A 21,546-nucleotide genomic window follows, 5' to 3' on the forward strand; every position below is an offset into this window, starting at 1 on the left:
ACAAACTGCTAATCTATCCTAACTCTTCTTCATGGCTTAGGTGTTGTCTTGTACCCTGGGTGTTGCTGATGGCTGTAGGTGTTGTAGAAGGCTTGTGTTGTGTTGTGGCGTGGCTTGTCTTGGCTTGGCTTGACTTTCCTGTAATGAGAGATGCACTGTTTACATTGAGTCACCTTCACTATGTTGTAAACTGAACTGAACGCAACTCAACCAAAAAACTGTCTTAAAATGCCCTTAAAACATGCCAAACTGTCTCAATATGCCCTCAAATATGTCAAACTCTTAATATATCCTCATAACCTGCCAAACTGTCTTAAATTGCACTCAAAATCTGCCAAACTGTCTTAAAATGGCCTTGAAACCTGCCAAACTATCTTCAATTTCTCTTAAAACCTCCCAAATTGTCTTAATATACCCTCAAAACCAGCCAAACTGTTATAAATTGCCCTCAAAACCTGCCAAATTGTAACAAAATGTCCTCAAAACATACCAAACTGTCTTAACATGGCCTCTAAACTGTCTTACAATACCCTCAAAACATGCCAAACTGTCTAAAATGTCCTCAAAACATACCAAACTGTCTAAAATGCCCTTAGAACATGCCAAACTGTCTAAAATGCCCTTAAAACATGCCAAACTATTTTAAAATACCCATCAAACATGCCAAACTGCCTCAAAATGTCCTCAAAATCTTATCCAGCCCAACCTAACCTAACCACACTTCACACCACACACCACACCACTGACCTGCATAAGGAAGGAAGCCGTGTGACCTCAGCTTTGAGTGGCCACCTCCTCTCGGGTCACAGTGAAGTCGCAGTCCAGGGAGTCCTGTGGCAAAAGATCAGAGGTCACACAGGTCACAATGGGATAGTAATAATAGTAATAGTATTAGTACAGGAGGAGGAGGAGGAGGAGGAGGAGGAGGAGGAGGAGGAGGAGGAGGAGGAGGAGGAGGAGGAGGAGGAGGAGGAAGGGAAGGAAGGAAAGAAAGGGAGAGAGAGAGAGAGAGAGAGAGAGAGAGAGAGAGAGAGAGAGAGAGAGAGAGAGAGAGAGAGAGAGAGAGAGAAATAGCAAAAAAATTTATAAAATGACAATATTTATTATTTTACCTTTTCTTTTTTTCTCTTCTCTTCTTCTTCTCCTCTTCTCATCTTCTTCCACCTCTTCCTTCTTCTTCTTCCTCCTCTTCTTCTTGTCTTGGTCTGTCTTTCTTCATATTCTTAACACAATCTGAAATAAATAAAACTGGATTAATATCTGAGAGAGAGAGAGAGAGAGAGAGAGAGAGAGAGAGAGAGAGAGAGAGAGAGAGAGAGAGAGAGAGAGAGAGAGAGAGAGAGAGAGAGAGAGAGAGAGAGAGAGAGAGAGACCTTAGTGTTTCAGTGTGCGGAGGCCATAAATTCAGAGTGAGTGACATAAGCATTGAGTGCAATAATGTTAAAGCTAAGTCAACAGATAACTTTTCACTGAGTTGGGTGTGATGTGCAAGGATTTAAGTCTAGGTATACTGACAGTATTGTAGGTAGTTCTCAAGATGTATAGTCCTGTATCCAAACCATTTCAGGCCATGATTAATGTAATTCATGATTGACTATACTAATGTGTTAACTATGGAATTTTTAATGATATGCATACAAATTGTGGTCTAGCAGATCCCAAAGAATACAAATTTCTCAACTCTTGTAATGAATTACCACTGTTTCTATATATGGATTTTGTAAGACAGTGATTTCCAAACAAATGATAAATTACCACTTTAGGGATAATGGAAGGATACAGAAAAAAAAGAAAGTTAAGAATTCTGGAAATTATGAAAACACTGCAGTCTGTAAAGTTGTTGAATAAACCTGTTATAAACACATAGTGAAATTGAGCAACAACAATAAACATTCAGAACTGCTATACATATACAAAACTTGAAAAGAAGAAAAATTATTTAAATGTGTGGCAAGCCAGGTTTCAATAAGGAATGCTTGAGGACACAGATATTCAATAACTCTGATCACATGTGGGCTTGTTACTCACTACCTAGCCTGCCTCTTTTTCACATTGTAATTTTCTCTCTAAGCACCAGCTGATGCTAAAATCTTGAATTTTTTATTTAGCTATAAATATCTTAATATAAAAAAAAATGTTAATGGCATTAAATGACTTGGTGATCGCCTCCCAAGCTAATTTTTTTTCTTGTGAAGGCTAGCTGGGTTTGTTGAGCGGTCTTGCAAGTCTTTATTCTCTTTTACAAGATTGAGAATCAATATTCTCTCTTCGTGCGTGAGTGGTTTGGCCCGGTCACAGCTTCTTCCCTCCATTCTTGTAGCGCGCGCACTGTGGTTTTGTTGTTGTTCGTGGAGCTCAAATCCGGATTACAGTTATACCAATACTGAAACAACTGTTACTAACTCATGCTAGCAGCAGACCTCTCGCGGCCCTACCTTCCACGGCGACTCTTGGTACGGATTGAAGGTAAGGGCGAAGGCTTTGCCTTGCTGGTCAAAGGGAAGGTCCGTGCCTTGGCCTTCGCGACTCTTGGTACGGCCCTTAGTCACTTTGTTACTGAATCATAAAAAACACACAAAGCGAGTAGATGAAGCACTGATGGAGCGATGGCGTGGGCATACACTTCATCACTTCAGGAGCCAAAATTTTAAAATATTTTGAAACACCATTAAAACACCCTAAAATAGTTGAAACAGTCTTAAACACCCTTAAATAGCCTTAAAATAGCCTTAAAAAACACTAAAACAGGCTTAAACACCCTTAAAATAGCCTAAAACTCCCTTAAACATCCTAAAATTCTTAAAACACCCTAAAATAGCCTTAAACAATCTAAAACAGCCTAAAAATACCCTGAGACAACCTTAACACATCCTTAAACACCCTCAAAGTTTTCAAACACCCTTAAACAGCCTTCAATACTCACAGTTGGCTAAGTGTGTCCCAGCTGGTGCAGATGCCATGTTCCATCCCTACATAGAGCAACTTCCTTTAGTACGGCCGGTGGTGTCTGGTGATCCTGTTGGGAGGAGGAGGTGGTGGTGGTAGTAGTGGTGGTGGTTATACTAGTACTAGTGGTGGTAGTGAAATGGTGTGGTTTTGTGAGCATCTGATGTGGTAATGTTGGTTGTTTGTGGTGGTTGTGGGTGTGGTTGGACAGTGGTGGTGGTGGTGGGTGTGGTTGGACAGTGGTAGTGGTGGTGGTGGGGTGATGGTGGTGGTAATAGAAGGATTTTAAAAAGACAAATATTTTCTGGCCAAAACAAGTGAAAAAAATTGATGTTCATGAGACAAAATTGTAAGAAAAAACACGCTATCACACATCCCACACTCACCAAACACACCACACCAGCACACACCATTCCCACACCTGCACACACCAGCAAATCATAAACAACTCTTTGCAAACACTGGAAAACGTAAAAAACACACACCAAAAAAATATATAGTTTACACAACAAAAAAAACACTTACACACACACCGCACGCACCACATACACACCACACCTGCGGAAACCTTTCCCACACCCGCACACACCAGCACAGTATACAGCTTGGTGTGTGGAGGGAGATATGGAGGAAAGAAAAGGAGGTGGTGGAGGGAAAAATGAGAAAAATTGTCAGGTTTTGAAGTGAGATTTAGAAAAGTACTATTTTGACTATGATAGAAGTGAGATAGGAGACTCAAAATTGGAGGGAAGGTGGAGGAAACATGGAGGAAATAGTCTACTGAAGGAAAAGCCTGGAGGTAACCTGTGGAGGGAGATATGGAGGAAACAAGACAAACATTACCTAACCAAAACGCATCCAAAATTACCTAAAATATTGCATCACACACACACACACCTGCACTCCACAAACAACCCTTAAATCACACCTGGAAAACGCCCACATTAAGTCTACCCTAGTCAAACCACACCATAAAAAATAAGCAATATACATAGGTAGCTATAGTTGACATTACAAAAACTTACAAAAAACACACTTACACACACACCACACTCACAGCACACCTGCGTACACCTCTCCCACACCCAAACACACTCACCTCTCCCTCTGGAACTTGGTGAGTGGAGTATTTGTGGAGTTTTGCTGCAGAGAGGAGACAGGCAGCAAGTCAACAGCAGCGGCTCTCCAAGGACCAATTGTGACATTGTGGCAAGCCATGGTGCACCTCTGGAATAGTGGTAGTTGTTGTAGTAGTGGTAGTGGTGGTGGTGGTAGTAATAGTATAAATGAGGCGTGACAAGGCGTAGGAAAGGGTGAAGGACACTGCCTACCACAATATAACACCACCATATCTCACTAACCACTTCAACTATCAAACTATCACGCATATGGGAGATGTATGGATCCACAAACTATCTACGGAGGCAATATGAGGGCGTGACAAGGCGTACTAAATAAGAAAAATTGAAAATAGTTAACACAGAGAGGGCCGATGTGGAAGGCAGGATGGCGGACACTGACTAACACAAGAACACCACCATATCTCAGTAACCGCTTCAACTATCAAACTATCCCGCGCATGGGTGCATAAGCTATCTATGGAGGCAATATGGGGGCGTGACAAGGCGTAGGAGGGCAGGAATCACCCCCACAAATATGAGGCAACAAAACCCAAAAGTTTGCTTATAAAGACGCACTTATTTTCACTTTACCAGACTTTTTTCACCTTAATTGGCACGTCTCACTAACTCTACATACTTTAGATAATAAGCATGTACATGCACACACTTGGGAATAACTCACCTGCTCTACAAATGTTCAAAAACTGTCAATATCAACACTTCAAGCTTATAATGCCGGATCTTCTTCTCCTACGTAAAATGTCAACATCATTGTATACACTTCCTCTATCACTCAAATTCTTACAAAATTCAAAATAACATTGAAATAAAATAATTTTAATATGAAATGGTAAAGAAAAAGGAAAATAATACGAATATTATATTCCCAATACGGAAATGGAGGGTTGGGGTCACTCACATTTCGTCGTAAAGATTGAAATATTTCTACTTAATTAGTGAAGTTGGCAATGTTCTGATATCTGATTTGTTATTAGTAAAGTAAACTAATTTCTAAACTACAATAGAATCGAGTCCAGCTGTGTTTTGGTTTACCGAAAAAATAACGTTAAAGTCAAATTCAAAATTTTTAGTGGTAACAAAATAGAAAACAAAAATCTTTATATGACAAAGAATCTGTGTTTTCTTTATTCGGCTGGAAAGCGAAAATTTTTGTTATTCAGAAAATGTAATATAACGTAGTTTGGGTGAGCTTTCCATCTCGACATTGTGGTGTGTTTGTCACCCGTTAATTGGACACAAACACCTTCCTTTCCACCGCTTTCAATAAAAAATCCACCCGGTAGGAATATTATATTTTGATTATTAGTTACACTATTTATCGCGCCTAAAAGTGTAGTGTATACTAGTCTGGGAGCCGTTTTTCTTGTGGCGATTTTTTAAATGAATTATCTACGTAAATATTGAACCCACGGGGGGCGCCTCACCCCTGCCTTCCCCATGGACAGTCCAGCAATGTCTGCTTCCACTCCCCCTGTGTTTCCAGACCCAGAGAGTGAAGCAAAGCCAGAATCAACCACCACACTAGATAAATAGCCATTACTGTGGTAAATAAGGCGATGGTTGTGTATATATACCCCAGTTAACACCGCCCGCCGCCCACCTCACCCAGGACTTAGCCCTGTTAATGGGCCAAATATTTAGAATTAGTATATAATGTATTGTGTACTTGTAAGTGTATCTTTACGTACTGATGACGAGGTCGCTGTCCAACTGATACAGGATAACCTAGATAGGCCCTGGAGGCCCTTTGTTATCCTATTATTTATGTTATGTTATGACCCACAGCCCGCCCCAACTCCTCAAAATTTCCTTCTCTCTCACTGTCTCTCTCTCTCTCTCTCTCTCCTCAAATGCATAGCAGGGACAAAAGAGGAGGGAGTAGTAGTAGTAGGAGCAGGAGCAGCAGTGTTATTATTATTACTATGAGGGTTACAGAATACAACGAGACCTGGACAGGCTGATAGCATGGGCAGACAGGTGGCAGATGGAGTTTAATTCTAGAAAGTGTCAGGTTATGCATTTAGGTAAAGACAACACAAACTTTAGCTATGAGATGGAGGGATGTTGGCTAGAGGCAGTAGAGGAAGGAAAGGATTTAGGAGTAGTGATAGACAGGACTATGAAATTTTCAAAGCAATGTTTAGAAGCAAGAAATAGGGTAAATAGGATCCTGGGTTTTATAAATAGAAATGTTAGTTATAAAAGTAAGGAAGTGGTGTGTAGCTTATATAATTCCTATGTTAGGCCCCATTTAGAGTATTGCATATAGGCCTGGTCACCCCACTATAGGCACGACATCAACATGTTAGAAGCAGTTCAGAGAAGAGCAACTAGGATGATACCAGCATTAAAGCGCCTGGAGTATAGAGATAGATTAAAGGAATTAAACATGTTTTCATTTGAGAGATGTATAAGAGGGGATATGATAGAGTTATTTCAAATGTTCTCAGATACAAACTACATAGATGTGAGATCTTTCTTTTACCTTAGAGGAGGGAAGTAGGACTACAAATCATGGCAGGAAGATTAGAAAGCAAGGCTGCAGGTTAGATATAAGAAAATATTTCTTTAGTCATATGGGTAGACTTCTAATGCATTGCCAGAAACGGTTGTAAATAGCACTAGTTTGACAATGTTTAAAAACAGATTAGATAAGCACTTAGATTTATAATTATGTATAGCGCTGCATGATAGTTTTTATAAGAAATTTACTATAGTTAAACAAGACATGATCCCCATGTATGGGGATCACAGATTGTAGAGGAATTCGCTGCAGGACTTAGCCCTATTAATGGGCCAAATATTTAAAATTAGTATATAATGTATTGTGTACTTGTAAGTGTATCTTTAAGTAATGATGATGTCCTGTGACATTACAATAACCTAGATGGGCCCTGGTGGCCCTTTGTTATCCTATTATTTATGTTATGTGTGTGTGTGGGGGGGGGGCGGGCAGACTGTTTAATGTAAAATTATTCCCTACTCTCTCTCTCTCTCTCTCTCTCTCTCTCTCTCTCTCTCCATGAAGACCACAGAGGTGACTAGCTAGAGTGTTCCTGCTGTTAATAATGCAGAAATGTTGTTAATCTTTCACTGGAACCTTAAAAACAATAACAACTTCAACTATACTCTATTGATGAAGGTTAGACACTCAACCCGTCACTTCAGAGGAGCTTGGTGGTGTCTTATGGTGTGGCTTGACAATGTTATGGCTGGATATGTCACTAAGCCCTTCTCTCTCTCTCTCTCTCTCTCTAATCGGTAAAGTTAGTCACTCTGAAGGTAAAAATGTGTTCCAGTACTGAAGATGTTAAAATAGTGAAGACTGTGGCCATTAATCTTCTGTCCTCCGTACACCCTTCCTAATGTCAATAAAATGGTTTAATGGTGCACAAATCTCAAGGTAAAAAATGCGTGCCAGTAATGAAGGGGTTAAAATAGTGAAGACTGTGACCATTATTAATCTTCTGCCTTCCATACACCCTTCCTAATGTCAATAAAATGGTCTAATGGTACACAAATCTGAAGGTAAAAATGTGTCCCAGTACTGAAGGGGTTAAAATAGTGGACTGTGGCCATTAATCTTCTGCCCTCCATACACACTTCCTAATGTCAATAAAATGGTCTAATGGTACACAAATCTCAAGGTAAAACTGTGTCCCAGTACTGAAGGGGTTGAAATAGTGAAGACTGTGGCCATTAATCTTCTGCCCCTCCATACACCCTTCCTAATGTCAATTAAATGGTCTAATGGCACACAACTCTGAAGGTAAAAATGTGTCCCAGTACTGAAGGGGTTAAGGGATGGGAGGTTAACATAACTGTAGTGTATTTTAGTGTAGATGATAAACTAAGGAATGGTACTATCAAACTGGAAATTGAGAAGATCATAGAGACTAATGCACAACATCCACTGCTTACAATCTGGGACTTGAATGGCCATGTGGGATTCAAAGGAACACAAAAGCCAGATGGAAATGGAAGAATGATATTAGAATGCATGGAGAAGTATAAAATGATAATGCCCAATGACGATACAATTGTGACAGCTTAGCTCAGTAATCAGCTTACCTTGTTGAGAAAATGCTTTGCTTCAGTGACACCCCAGACAGCTTAGCTCAGTAATCAGCTTACCTTTATGCTCAGTGTGTGTTTTGGGGCATTTTGAGGTGTTTTGGGATAAAATTGAGTGTTTTAAGTGGTTTGGATGTATTGAGTGTGTGTGGCTGTTTCTATCGAGCTCTAGGTGTGTTTTGTGGCATTTTGAGCAGTTACATAGTGCTTTGAGTGTGTTTTGGGATAAAATTGAGTGTTTTTACTGAAACTGAGGTTCTCCACGAATAGACCTGTCTCTGATAAAATGCTTTGGTTCGCAGTGACATCTGAGACAGCTTAGGTCAGTAATCAGCTTACCTTTGTGCCATCTTGACATGACATGATGCTCTCGGGAACACATTCCTCACACAAATAGATAAATCTCTGCACACTCAGTGAAATGTGGCTCAAAAATCTCTTAACTTCTTGTATGGTACATTTGCAGGATTGAAGCAAAGTCAGTCTTTTTATAATAATATATTTCCTCTGTGTCACATAAACAGCTTTCATTCCTTCACAGCACCAACATCCACACAGAGTGTCCACACAGACAACACTGTGTCATTAAACTGTACATTAATGTACTTTAACTACTTTACATGTACGGTAAGTCCTCGTTACACGGTACATGTGCGTTCCTGAAAACCTTACCACAAATCAGAATTATCGTATCCCGAACCCATTATAACGTGCAATAATAGGGAATGCGCTCCAGCTTCCAGGGAGGTAGGCTAGAAAATAGCCTGTTCATACTCAGATATTGTGTACAAAAATCATTTCAAAGTAAAAAAATCTTTAATTGTCATATCAATAGATTTTTGCATCAGACAGACAGACAGACAGCAGGGGATTTGCATACAGCCTCCACAACACTTGCCAAATTAACCCCTTCAATACCAGGATGTGTTTTCATACATAGTCATTCTGTTTACTATTTTGGTGATTCTATATAGCTTCACAAACTTATGTGGGGATTCAAATAGTGAAGACTCAGGCCATTAATCCTCTGACCTCCATAGACTCTTCTTAATATCAATAAAATTGTCTAATCACGCCCAAAACTCGCAGTAAAAATGTGTCCCAGTACTGAAGAGATTAACCATCTCAGTACCAGGACGTGTTTTTAAATTTCTTCTGGTGACTATTTGCTGATTTGATACATTCACAAATTTATGTTGGAATTAAAATAGTGAAAACTGTGGCAATTTATCCTCTGACCTCCATACAACCTCCCTAATGTCATCAAAATGGTCTAATGGTACACAAATCTCAAGGTAAAAATACGTCCCACTACTGAAGGGGTTGAAATAGTGAAAACTGTGGCCATTAATCTTCTGACCTCTATACACCCTTCCTAATGTCATCAAAATGGTCTAATGGTACACAAATCTCAAGGTAAAAATGTGTCCCAGTACTGAAGGGGTTAAAATAGTGAAGACTGTGGCCATTTATCCTCTGACCTCCATACACCCTTCCTAATGTCATCATAATGGTCTAATGGTACACAAACCTCAAGGTAAAAATATGTCCCAGTACTGAAGGGGTTAAAATAGTGAAGACTTTGGCCATTAATCCTCTCACCTCCATACACTCTTCCTAATGTCATCAAAATGGTCTAATGGTACACACATCTCAAGGTAAAAATGTGTCCCAGTACTGAAGGGGTTAAAAATTATGAAGACTATGGCCATTAATCTTGTGGTCTCCATAGACTCTGCTTAGTGTCAATAAAATGGTCTAATGGTACACAAATCTCAAGGTAAAAATTTCTCCCAGTAGTGAAGGGGTTAAAATAGTGAAGACTGTGGCCATTTCTCCTCTGACCTCCATACACCCTTCCTAATGTCATCAAAATGGTCTAATGGTACACAAACCTCAAGGTAAAAATACATCCCAGTACTGAAGGGGTTAAAATAGTGAAGACTGTGGCCATTTCTCCTCTAACCTCCATACACCTTTCCTAATGTCATCAAAATGGTCTAATGGTACACAAATCTCTAGATAAAAATGTGTCCCAGTACTGGAGGGATTAATAACTTTCAAAATAACAATAAAGACATTAGAAAGTGTAAATTTGTGCTTCAAAGATGACACTTTAAATGTGACTCACTTATTCTTTGCAGACAATGGAATGTTGTCAGCGAGCAGCATGGAAGACGCAGAGATAGTGGTGGAGACAGGAAGAGAATGTGGCCTGGAGATTAACAAACACAAGACCAATAATCTTGTGACCTCCATACACCCTTCCTAATGTCAATAAAGTTGTCTTATCATACCCAAAACTGTCTTATAATGCCCTCAAAAAATGCCAAACTATCTCAAAATGCCCTCAAAACATGTCAAACTGTCTTAAAATGCCCTCAAAAAATGCAAAACTATCTCAAAGTGACCTAAAAACACATCAAACTATCTCAAAATACCCTCAAAAAGGCCAAACTATCTTTAAATGCAAAAATAAAAAATTGAGAAAATTGTTGGTCTACAGTTATGTCATTTTATGATGAAATGTAGACAGCAAGTGACGCTGAGAATGCAGTATCTTGCTCTTCTGGTAATTGTCACGAGAGCTGAAATTCCTTGTCTATGCCTAGCCTCATGAGGCACAACAAGGTTACTCAGAAATCAAAGTATAAGAGAGATTACAAAAAAAAAAAAAAAAAAAAAAAAAAAAAAAAAATGCATCAGCACTTGATTTTTCTGCAAATCTTAAAGTTCTTTTTCAAAACTGGATATCTTCAAATTCAAAGGTATTCACGTTATCATGTCAGACATTTGTCATTCACCTACCATCCACCTACTTTTGCACCAGCCTGACATCTCATTTTAACTCCCATCTGTGTGATCCAGAAAAGTATCATCATGGGAACAATAAATTCTCTTTATGAAATTGATCAACAAGAAACTACTACTTAGGAGGCCCACTAATTACCAATGAAGTGTATGCTTTTCTTTGCCGGCATTTTTTGTAGAGATGTACTGATGCATCGGTATCGTAATCGGTGGTATCGGCCCATTTTATGGGTATCGGTATCGGTTTATTTTATGCCGATACTTCCGATACCTAAAAGGAATTTACTACTTAGTGATATATTCGATATAAGATATTGATGATACCAAATGAATATAATACGGCGTATTAAGTTTCCGTGGTGATTACCGTATGTCAGAATACTGATTTCTGTGGTAATAAGCCACAACCTCTAAATTGGACGTGTATGAAACGCGTATAGGCTGAACTCCGGCATCCCGTCACACGGTCCGTCATGAGTCACCATGCATTCTTACTGTCTCTCAGTCAGATGCTGCTCCTCCACCCACACAAAGTTCACACAGGTGAAAAGCTTATGTTTTTTAACTACAATCTAAGAATGTCAAACTTCAGATATTGAGAATCCAGCAAAATGATTTGGTATATATATATATATATATATATATATATATATATATATATATATATATATATATATATATATATATATATATAGTTAGGCATTTTGCATTATTGTAAATAACAGCATATTCTTATTTGACTTATAATTAACAGTGCTAGTGCTAGCCTTTTCCAAGATATCATACTGGAATAGGTGGAGGCTCGAATTATATATGTATATTAATTTTAATGCAAGTTTAATATTTGAGTTACTTGTGTTAACCTAAGGATGTAAAAATTCCGTAACTAAGAAAGTAACGATTCTGTTTTGTAATCATGTGCATTGTGTAGAATTTGTTGCATATTAATTATTCAAGACCATAGCAATACACTAGACATTTAGAATAAACTAAACTTTTTTCTATTTAATTGAAAAGATTAGGTGAAAGCTCTTTTTTCTGAATTGGTCTACTAATGTCTAATGAATTAATATCAAAGGATGTCAGATTTAATTAAAGAGAAACATACACAACAAAATGAGTTTCTTTTGCTAATATTTTGTGTCTGTTTTACAATTTTAATAATTTAAAAAATATTTTTGATCGCCAAAATATCGTCAATAAAATTAATAATGAAAATGCACAAGACCAAATGGTCGCTAAAGGAGTAAGAAGTAAGAATTTAAAATAACTGACAAGAATCAGAAGACTGAGAAGATATTCATTCCAATTACTGAGTAATTTACGTTTGCAAATGGCTTCAAAAAGCTTCTAGAATTGCTCCTATTTCACAAACGTTCTAAGAAGGACTTACAGCATCCCCCAAAACAAAGCCTCCCATCTGATAACGCTCGCCATCCACCAACCCATCCTGGTGCCCAGTGTAGTAATCACTATAAGTAGTAGTATTGGTATCGGTCCAATTAGGTGGTATTGGTATCAGTATCGGAATCGGCCAAAATTTTGGTATCAGTACATCTCTAATTTTTTTTTTTTTTTTTTTTTTGTAACCTATGAGAAATTGTTAGACTATAAAATAAAAAAAAATCAGTAAATTTTTATAGAATAACAATAAATCAATAAATATCATAATTATATTTACACCTGAGAATTGAGGATGCCCCAAAATTTTATCACTGAAAAATTGAATAAGTTGATCAATAAAAAAAAAAGTTACATAAATGTTGCAAAGGACCTAAAACATCAATTCTGCTACTGTGACATTTATTTTCTTAATATATCAAAGTTATTTATTGTGTAAAGAATAGATAAAAAAATATAAAAGAATCCACATTTTCACTATTTTCCACAACTACCACTTGTACCCTAAACATTTGCTGGCCACTCTTAAGTCCTACTTGTACACGGTAGTTTTGGAACTTATGCAGTCTATGGACCTATGAACCATTATCATCTATTTTTCTTACCAATAAAACATTTTAGAGGTACTAATGGATATTTCATGATGAAGATTATGAAGTGAAGAACAAATGAAACTTTCAGAAAACTTGCGAGTTCATATATATACACACACACCCACACACACACAAGAGAGGGATGGATTGAATGTATTTATTTAGATTTAAAAAAGATGTTTGATAAAGTGCCACATGAAAGATTACTATAGAAGTTAGAGAAGGGTGGCTTAAAAGGAAGCACATTGAGATGGATGGAAAATTACTTGAGAGGGAGAGAAATAAGGACGGTAGTTAAAGGTATGAAGTCCAAGTGGAGAGCAGTAGACAGCGGAGTGCCACAGGGGGCAGTATTGGCGCCAGTACTTTTTCTCATATATATAAACGACATGCCAGAGGGAGTGAACAGCTACATAAATCTGTTTGTGGATGATGCGAAACTGTGCAGAGTCATAAAACAAAAAAAGGATTATGAAATACTGCAGGAAGATTTAAACAAGATCTGGAAATGGAGTAAAAAATGGGAGATGGAATTCAATGTGGACAAAAGCCATGTCACGGAAATGGGGAAAAAGTGAACGACGACCAGTGGGAATCTATAAGATGGGAGATGGAGTAAAACTAGAAAAAGTAAAAAAGGAAAAAGGACTTGGGAGTGACGATGGAAGAAAATAATCAACCGGTAAACCATATTGATAGAATTTTCAGAGAGACATATAATTTGCTAAGGAATATTGGATTAGCATTTCACTATATGGACAAAGAAATGATGAAGAAACTGATAAGTACTAAAATAAGACCCAGATTGGAATAAGCAGGAGTGGTGTAGACCCCGCATAAAAAGAAACACATAAAGAAATTGGAGAGACTACAAAAAATGGCTACAAGACTGGTTCTAGAATTTAAAGGGATGACATATGAGGGGAGACTAAAAGCTATGGATCTATCAACCCTGGAACAGAGAAGAGAGAGAGGGGATCTGATACAAGTTTATAAATTGATTAACGGAATGGATCAAGTGGATAATGAGAAACTAATCCTGAGAGAAGAATATGACATTACAAGCACAAGATCACATAGTAAGAAACTGAGGAAGGGAAGATGTCTGAGAGATGTTAAAAAATAGAGTTTCTCGCAAAGATGTGTTGAGACTTGGAACAGTTTGAGTGAGGAAGTGGTGTCAGCAACGAGTGTGCATAGTTTTAAAGAAAAATTGGACAAGTGTAGATATGGAGACGGGGCCACACGAGCATAAAGCCCAGGCCCTGTAAAACACACACACACACACACACACACACACACACACACACACACACACACACACACACACACATATATATATATATATATATATATATATATATATATATATATATATATATATATATATATATATATATATATATATATATATATATATATATATATATATATATATATATATATATATATATATATATATATATATATATATATATATATATATATATATATATATGTACATAAATATATATGTGTAAAGTAGTACTAGAAATAAAAGGAATCACTTAGATATGAAATGACTCTTGTTAACTTTGTTAAATGAGCTATATCTGAGTGACTGAGGGAACCAGATGCTGCTCCCATGCCTACTTTCTCTTTGTGGTGCGAGGTTTGATCATGGGTTCCGTGATTTGAAAGGCTTTAATAAGTTGTTGCCACTCCTCTATATCAATTGACAAGATGCATTGCTTATCCTCTCCTCGAGTCCCTTGCCCAGTCCCGGTGTTTTGTGAGGGCAGTATAACAGGCAAGCCATCCTGGTCTGCAACAAAGGACAGAATGGTAAGGGGAAATCTAAATCTTAACAAGTCCTATACCAAGTAGTGATATCTTGCACTCATGTAAGTTTCTTTTCACAAGTATTTTCATACATTATTCTGTAAACCAAGGCCATGGAGTCGGAGTTGGAGTTAGATGGAGCTTGGTGCTGCTGTAGTCGGAGTTGGGGTCAGTAAAAATATCCCAACTTAATTCTGACTCCGACCTCAGTATAAATTCAGAGACTACATAAATCTCAAAAATCCCACTTTTCACATATACCACATTTATTTTCATACGAGAAAATGAGAAAATCATATCATTGCTGCTATCTGTTGCACATTGACTTTAACCAAAACAAAGAAAAGGAAAAAATTAGGGACTACGGAGGTGTTGTTGCAAAGGCTATACTTCTCAATCAACAACAGAATGAGACATAAATGCCACACCAGCTGATTTACCACCCTTTGCCACCAAATGGACATGTCTGTATAATTTCTCAATTTACAGAGTAAATTTGGGAAATAAATAAATACTCAGTGCCTCAGAAGAATTGTGAGCTGATTGAGTTGCACTACACAGCGAGAGCAGCACACGCAGCTATAACAATTGGCAGCAAAGTGAGTGTGTCCACTGGCAAAACGTTCCTTAAATCTTCAGAATCCATAGGGTGGTATCGAGAAACAATAAATTACATTTAGAATGTTAAGGATAATGATCGGCAGTATTGATAGTTGAGGAGAAGTTATGGTTTAAGGTTCTGTGTGAAGACACAGGTATCCCCACATCTATGTCAGTGATGATTTTAGTTTTGACTTTACATTGTACATGGAAAATACAAAATATAGAAGAAATAATGTTTGAAGAAATAATAAAGAAGTCCCAAAATGATTATACGAATGAAAAGAAAAGTCCTTACTCAGAGATAAACAGCAAAGGTGAGCTGCTTCCTTCTGACCAGGGATGCTATGATAATAGGCTTTGCAAATTATATCTGCACCATATGTACAAAATACAGCACAGAATAAAAAATGGTTGGTTACAAAATAATAAAGCAAGCACATAAATACTTCAAAACTTATTATATGGCATAAAAGAATAATACATTAGGACGTCTAGCTTAGCAACTCAACTCGCTTGTCACAGTAGTTTCACCCAACACCCTCCTTCCATCCCATCCCCTCCCGCTGTTCACCGAGTTGCATCAAAAAGGTTGCCTGTAGTTTGGAAATGACTTTTTAAAAACCATTATAACTAAGGATCGGGGTCGGGGTCGGAGTCGGATACATATGAAATCAAGGAGTTGGAGTAGGAGTAGAATTGTATGTTTTGAGTACCGACTCCACAGCCCTGCTGTAAACACTAACGTATTCCTCTTATACATACTCTTCAAATCTTAATGCTATTTTGAACACTCTCTTTAATAGAATTTCCCTTTTTTTTTTTTCTTTTTAACTCACTCTTAGCATTTCTCTTTCTTACCTTCTTTAATCTCAGCGTGCAGTTCCCCTACAAGCAGACTGACATGAAAAAGATTCTCAACAGTTCGAGAAAAACTAGTTGGGTCCACTACAAAGTTGAAGAATGGTAATGGCACATTTTCAGCATTAGCATACCATTGCTTCAAGGTCTTGTACACCCATGATACTGCCTCTGCCTCCTCTTCTCCTTCACGTTCCTTTAGAACTTCCACCTGTATGAATATACATGCAGTTATTTAATTTTTATTTAAAAATGCAAGAATATAGCACGTGTATTTGATCAGATTATCCTAATTCCCTATAATTTTTAGAAAAAGAATTAATACAATTTTGAAGCAGTAATCCAATTATATGGCATCACCAAAAAGAGTAATGGATAGGACTCTATTATCAACACAGTAGTATAGGTATTCCCAGGTATATGATTCATTGTTACACAATACAGGAAGAACTTAGTTTATAACATACTTGACCTGTGGCACTTTGTGGTTATGTTGCCCATCACACAGTGCCTAATTTGTTTACAGACACTGGTTTTATGCCATATTGTATCAGGCTGCATTAACTTCAAGCCCACGGGTTCGAATCCTGTCCAAGGTCCGAGTGTAGATTGGGCTTTCTCACTCAGAGCAAGGGTTTCCTAGCGGGTGGGCTTTGAGATAGGAGGTACCCCAAAAAGTACCCCCTTTAGCCCACAAATTCCCATGAATAGCCCACATGAAAAAAAAAAAAAAAAAAAAGCTACCCTTGTTAGAATTAGTGTTTGGATGGTATTTGCCCTTCAATATGGCTTCCAAGTTTAAATCACTCTTTGGATGGCTATGTTTCAAGGATGAGAAGGAAAGCCATCTCCATGAAAGTAAAATTTGACAATATAAGGTGCTCAAAAATTGTTGAAGCACCAATGAACATTGGCTGGTTTCTTGGCCTAGTTTTTTTTTTTTTTTATTCTTTATTTACTTTAAGGCCTATAGTGCCTGTAGTACACTTGAAGAGTGTAAGGGAAGCGCTGTTCAGCTTCCGCCCATTAGTGGCGCAGGCAATTTTATTTATAGTGGTACCCATATTAGGGCCCATATCACCCCCCAAGCTCATCTTGGGTGTAACCAGCTAGAACCTGGGTATCACGGTGACATGTAGGTAACTTTAAATCACTCAACAAATGGCTAAGTGTTTAAGGCTGTACATGGTAGGACTCGAACCTATGCGTGGATGTCTGTCTGTTCCCATGCTCACCACCTTATCCACTATACCACCACCTCCCTTGCATGACATATTCCTAAACATATGAAAGGATCTGCTCCTATGAAATCATGACTGAGATGGAAAGATCAATAGTGGTTTGGCTGGAAGACCAACATCAAAATTATATCCCAGTGAAACTTATGCTGATTCAGGAGAGACATCTAATAATCATGCAGGTGTTTGTACACTTCTAAGTCTGATATGTGAGGCAGCATAAAGAAAAGAAAAATTTGTAGCCAAAACCATAATAACCTGCTGCAGTGCATCCATCCCCTCACCATGTTTTTAAGCTGTGTCTTGCCATAGCTCAAACATGGTATATATATATGCCTTTAGACTTAAAAAAAAACTCTTCAGGATGGCTACCACCCATTTGCTAATAATATTAGGTCTCCACAATGCCAAAAAAAGCATCTACACTTGTTAAGGTTGAGGGCTGATATGTTATTTGTTACTGTTTCGGTGGCCAAAGAACCTCATTATTACACTTTGATGTCCAAATGATGAAAATACACTCTTTTAGGGGAAATACATATTCATAGTTTCTTGCAGTCCATCACCTATGAAAGAATTTATATTTGAAAATATTTTAATTATTTCACTATCTCAGTAGGTGATAACAGAATATCAAAAAAATGTAAGATATGCAGTAAACCAACTTTTCTGTGAAATATTATGTCTGCTTTATCTGGCAATGGAATCTGGAGTTCATCATAAATCTATTACTAGAGAATCATACCCATATACTACACAACCAGATTTAAGAAGGCATATGTCTGAAATAGCTGAAAATTTCCAGACTCTACATGTCGTCACACACAACATGCTCTTCATGTCTTCAAGGAAGAAGCTGAGATGGCTTAACCAAGTCAACTCTTGCTGCTGTCATGTTGCCCAACATTCTAACAGAAATTTGCAAACACTGTTTACAATACATGTTGATTATTCTCTTATGGAGAACATTGTTATCAACAAGTCAATGGACAAAATGTTGTTATTGGTATTGCATCACAGTAATCTTTTGGCATTTCTTTCATTACAACTGACACAAATCACACATAATGCAAACCATTAATGGAGCTAAGTAGCCCAGTCACATAAAAACATATATGGTTCACCTTCTGAGCTCCATGCCTGGCAATATCATCAGAATTTTTCTTCTGCCTGGCTTTTCGCTGTGTCTCAGGCCTTTTCCACTCAATTGCACTGAAGAATGGCTGAATCCCAGATGCACTGTTAAACAAGTGGGAAGTCTTGTCGTAGATCCTGTATCAAATGCAAAAAAGGCACAAGCACCATGAAAACAAGCATACATGAAATATGAAACAGCTTTACACTTAGCATATGGCAGTCAGAATATAATATTAAGTCTACAATAACAATGATAATAAAATAAGTAATGAATGCTACTTTCTTGATTTTCAAAATACAAAGTTGAGAGAAATTTGTCAAGAAGGACATCATGTAGCACATCTGTACACAAACTTGTAATGAAACAATAAGTAAGAAATTATAGTAGTTCTTATGATTAATGGTTTCATAGTATAAATTATCACTTTCTGTTCAATAACTTAGATTTACTATTTACTATATCTGTTGCAATGGACAATCCCAGTAGTGTAATAAATTTTTGAGTATGCAGTTTAGCAGCAAATACAAAAATATGTAGACCAAGAATGGAAAGAACTGATAGTGGAGAGCTTTCATCTGAAGCTGCTTTTCTCAACTAATACTTCTATTAGTATCTCAATGTTTCAAAAGAAGAGCTATTAAAAGTGCCCAGACAAAGTTTGATACAAGAAAAACATGACTGATGACAAGAGTGAGAGCCATATTCCATCAAGTATAAGTGGAAGGAGTTATTATGTTAATTCCCCTTCTAGGTTTGGTACAAATCTAATTTATGAAAAACCTATTCTTAATTCCTGGTAGTATAGATGATAAAGGTGATAGCAAATGTACTCAATACATAAAAGAAAAGTCAAACAGGCAGAAAATACAGAACTAAGACAATCAGTAATCTCACCTGCTAAGAAGACAGGGTTCTTTGTCACTTTCTAAGTCATTGTCTCCACCTGCCTCTGCAAAGTTTCTCTGCAAAAATCAATCTCATATATTCATTTAGCATTTTGTATAATTGAATGGGTATATAAAATAAACACTCCTCAAACATAATGATAACACAGGGCAGAGCAACAACTTTAATAACATTTTATCATGCAGAAATATAATTACAAATCAATCTTTTTGACTACTGACATCAGGCAAGTTTCCTTATTAATTTTTGCAATATTTTGATGCAGTTTTAATTAATTATTTAAGAGAGAGAGAGAGAGAGAGAGAGAGAGAGAGAGAGAGAGAGAGAGAGAGAGAGAGAGAGAGAGAGAGAGAGAGAGAGTGTGCATACATAAGAACAACAAGAAAAGAGGGAATCTGCAAGAGGCTGCTAGGACTGGTAGCCCCTTTATGAACAAAGCTGCCTAATTCCATCTATCATTTCCATCCATAATGGGAATATCCCACAGTACTTAAAGAATACAAAGAAGTTACTAGTAAATCATTAGTTTTTGCTTTTAGGAAATCGCTAAACTCAAGAGAAGTACCAGGTAAGTGGAAGCATGCAAATATAGTACCCATCTTTAAGATGAAACTTTAACATCTGATTATAGATCTGTCAACTTAACTTTAATAGATAAAATAATGAAGTCAGCAATATCAAAGACATTAGGCCACATTAAAAAAAAATAATAATTTGATAAACCAGACACAGCATGACTTCATGAACAGGGAATTCTTGCCTTATGAACTTGAGTTTTTACAGTAAATTTTATTAGGTGGCAGATAATGGAGATATTTACAGTTATGACATCCTATACCTGTACATTAGTAAAGTTGACAAAGTACCCTATCAGAGGCTCATGGAGAGGAAGAAAAGCAAAAGAATTTCAGAAGTGATCAGCCTTAGTGGAATTCAAACCTATGGCTGCCATGGCAGCCAACTCAGATTTGGCCCCTTTACTACAGAGTCATGAGGCAATGTGTGTGTATTTACCTAATTGTATTTACCTAATTGTAACATACGGGAAAAGAGCTATGCTCGTGTTGTCCCGTCTCCATATCTATTAATGTCCAGCTTTTTCTTAAAATCATGAATATTCCTTGCGTTGACCACTTCCACGTCTAAACTATTCCATGCTTCCACCCTTCTATGAGGGAAGCTATATTTTTTCACATCTCTCCTATAAGTGGCCATTTTTAGTTTTTTCCCATGCCCTCTCGACATTCTTTCATTCCACATACACAGATCTTCCCTATCCATTTTTTCCATGCCAATCATCACTCTGTATATTGCTATCAGGTCTCCCTTTCTCTTCTGTTTTCCAGGGTCGGAAGTTGCATTCTTTTCAGTCTGTCTTCATAAGTCAAATCTCTTAAGTCAGGCACCATTTTTGTTGCAGCCCTCTGTACTTTCTCTAGTTTCCTTATGTGTTTCTTTAAGTTCGGAGCCCACTGTATTGTTGCATATTCAAGCCTCGGTCTTATCATTGCAGTAATTATTTTCTTCATCATTTCTTCATCTAAATATCTGAACGCCACTCTTATGTTCCTCAATAAGTTCAATACTTCTCCAATTATTTTGTTTATATGTCTCTCTGGCGATAGGTCATTGGTAATTGTCACCCCAAGGTCTTTTTCTTCATGACTGGTTTTATGTCTTCATTTCCTATCTTGTACATACTCCTGATTCTTCTTTCACTCTTGCCAAACTCTATTTTCTTGCATTTTGTCGTGTTGAACTCCATTTGCCATGTACAGCTCCATTTCCATATTCTGTCCAAGTCTTCCTGGAGTAGTTCGCAATCTTTGTCACATCTCACTTTTCTTAACAATTTTGCATCGTCTGCAAATAGGCTCACATAACTGGACACCCCATCCACCATGTCATTTATGTAGACCGCGAACATTACTGGTGCCAACACTGATCCCTGTGGAACTCCACTCTCCACCAAGCCCCATTCTGATGGTCTGTCCTTAATTATTGTTCTCATTTCT

At 37.4% G+C, this 21,546-nt stretch overlaps 1 protein-coding gene and 2 long non-coding RNA genes across 4 annotated transcripts in view; 1 reads left to right on the top strand and 2 right to left on the bottom strand.

The window, feature by feature from the left end:
- Window positions 1-2,957: 2,957 nt before the first annotated feature.
- Window positions 2,958-4,818, bottom strand: LOC123499342. Its single transcript, XR_006672951.1, has 3 exons — window positions 4,750-4,818; window positions 4,046-4,173; window positions 2,958-3,016 (listed from the first exon to the last, which is right to left on the bottom strand). It is a non-coding gene; the product is annotated as an uncharacterized LOC123499342 (long non-coding RNA).
- A 393-nt stretch (window positions 4,819-5,211) lies between these two features.
- Window positions 5,212-10,465, top strand: LOC123499345. Its single transcript, XR_006672954.1, has 2 exons — window positions 5,212-5,632; window positions 10,307-10,465. It is a non-coding gene; the product is annotated as an uncharacterized LOC123499345 (long non-coding RNA).
- The window catches only part of LOC123499343 (EP300-interacting inhibitor of differentiation 3-like), a 35,280-nt gene continuing 23,849 nt past the window's right edge, over window positions 10,116-21,546 (bottom strand). For both annotated transcript variants that reach the window (XM_045247223.1, XM_045247222.1), the window contains 5 exons: window positions 19,520-19,587; window positions 18,612-18,759; window positions 16,250-16,460; window positions 14,600-14,771; window positions 10,116-10,377 (listed from right to left, as the gene is read on the bottom strand). In XM_045247223.1, coding sequence (XP_045103158.1) covers window positions 10,290-10,377; window positions 14,600-14,771; window positions 16,250-16,460; window positions 18,612-18,759; window positions 19,520-19,587 — 687 coding nt within the window. In that variant the 3' untranslated portion in view covers window positions 10,116-10,289. The remainder of the gene's footprint in view (window positions 10,378-14,599; window positions 14,772-16,249; window positions 16,461-18,611; window positions 18,760-19,519; window positions 19,588-21,546) is intronic.

Source organism: Portunus trituberculatus, chromosome 49 (assembly GCF_017591435.1).
Source record: "Portunus trituberculatus isolate SZX2019 chromosome 49, ASM1759143v1, whole genome shotgun sequence".
NCBI lineage: Eukaryota > Metazoa > Arthropoda > Malacostraca > Decapoda > Portunidae > Portunus > Portunus trituberculatus.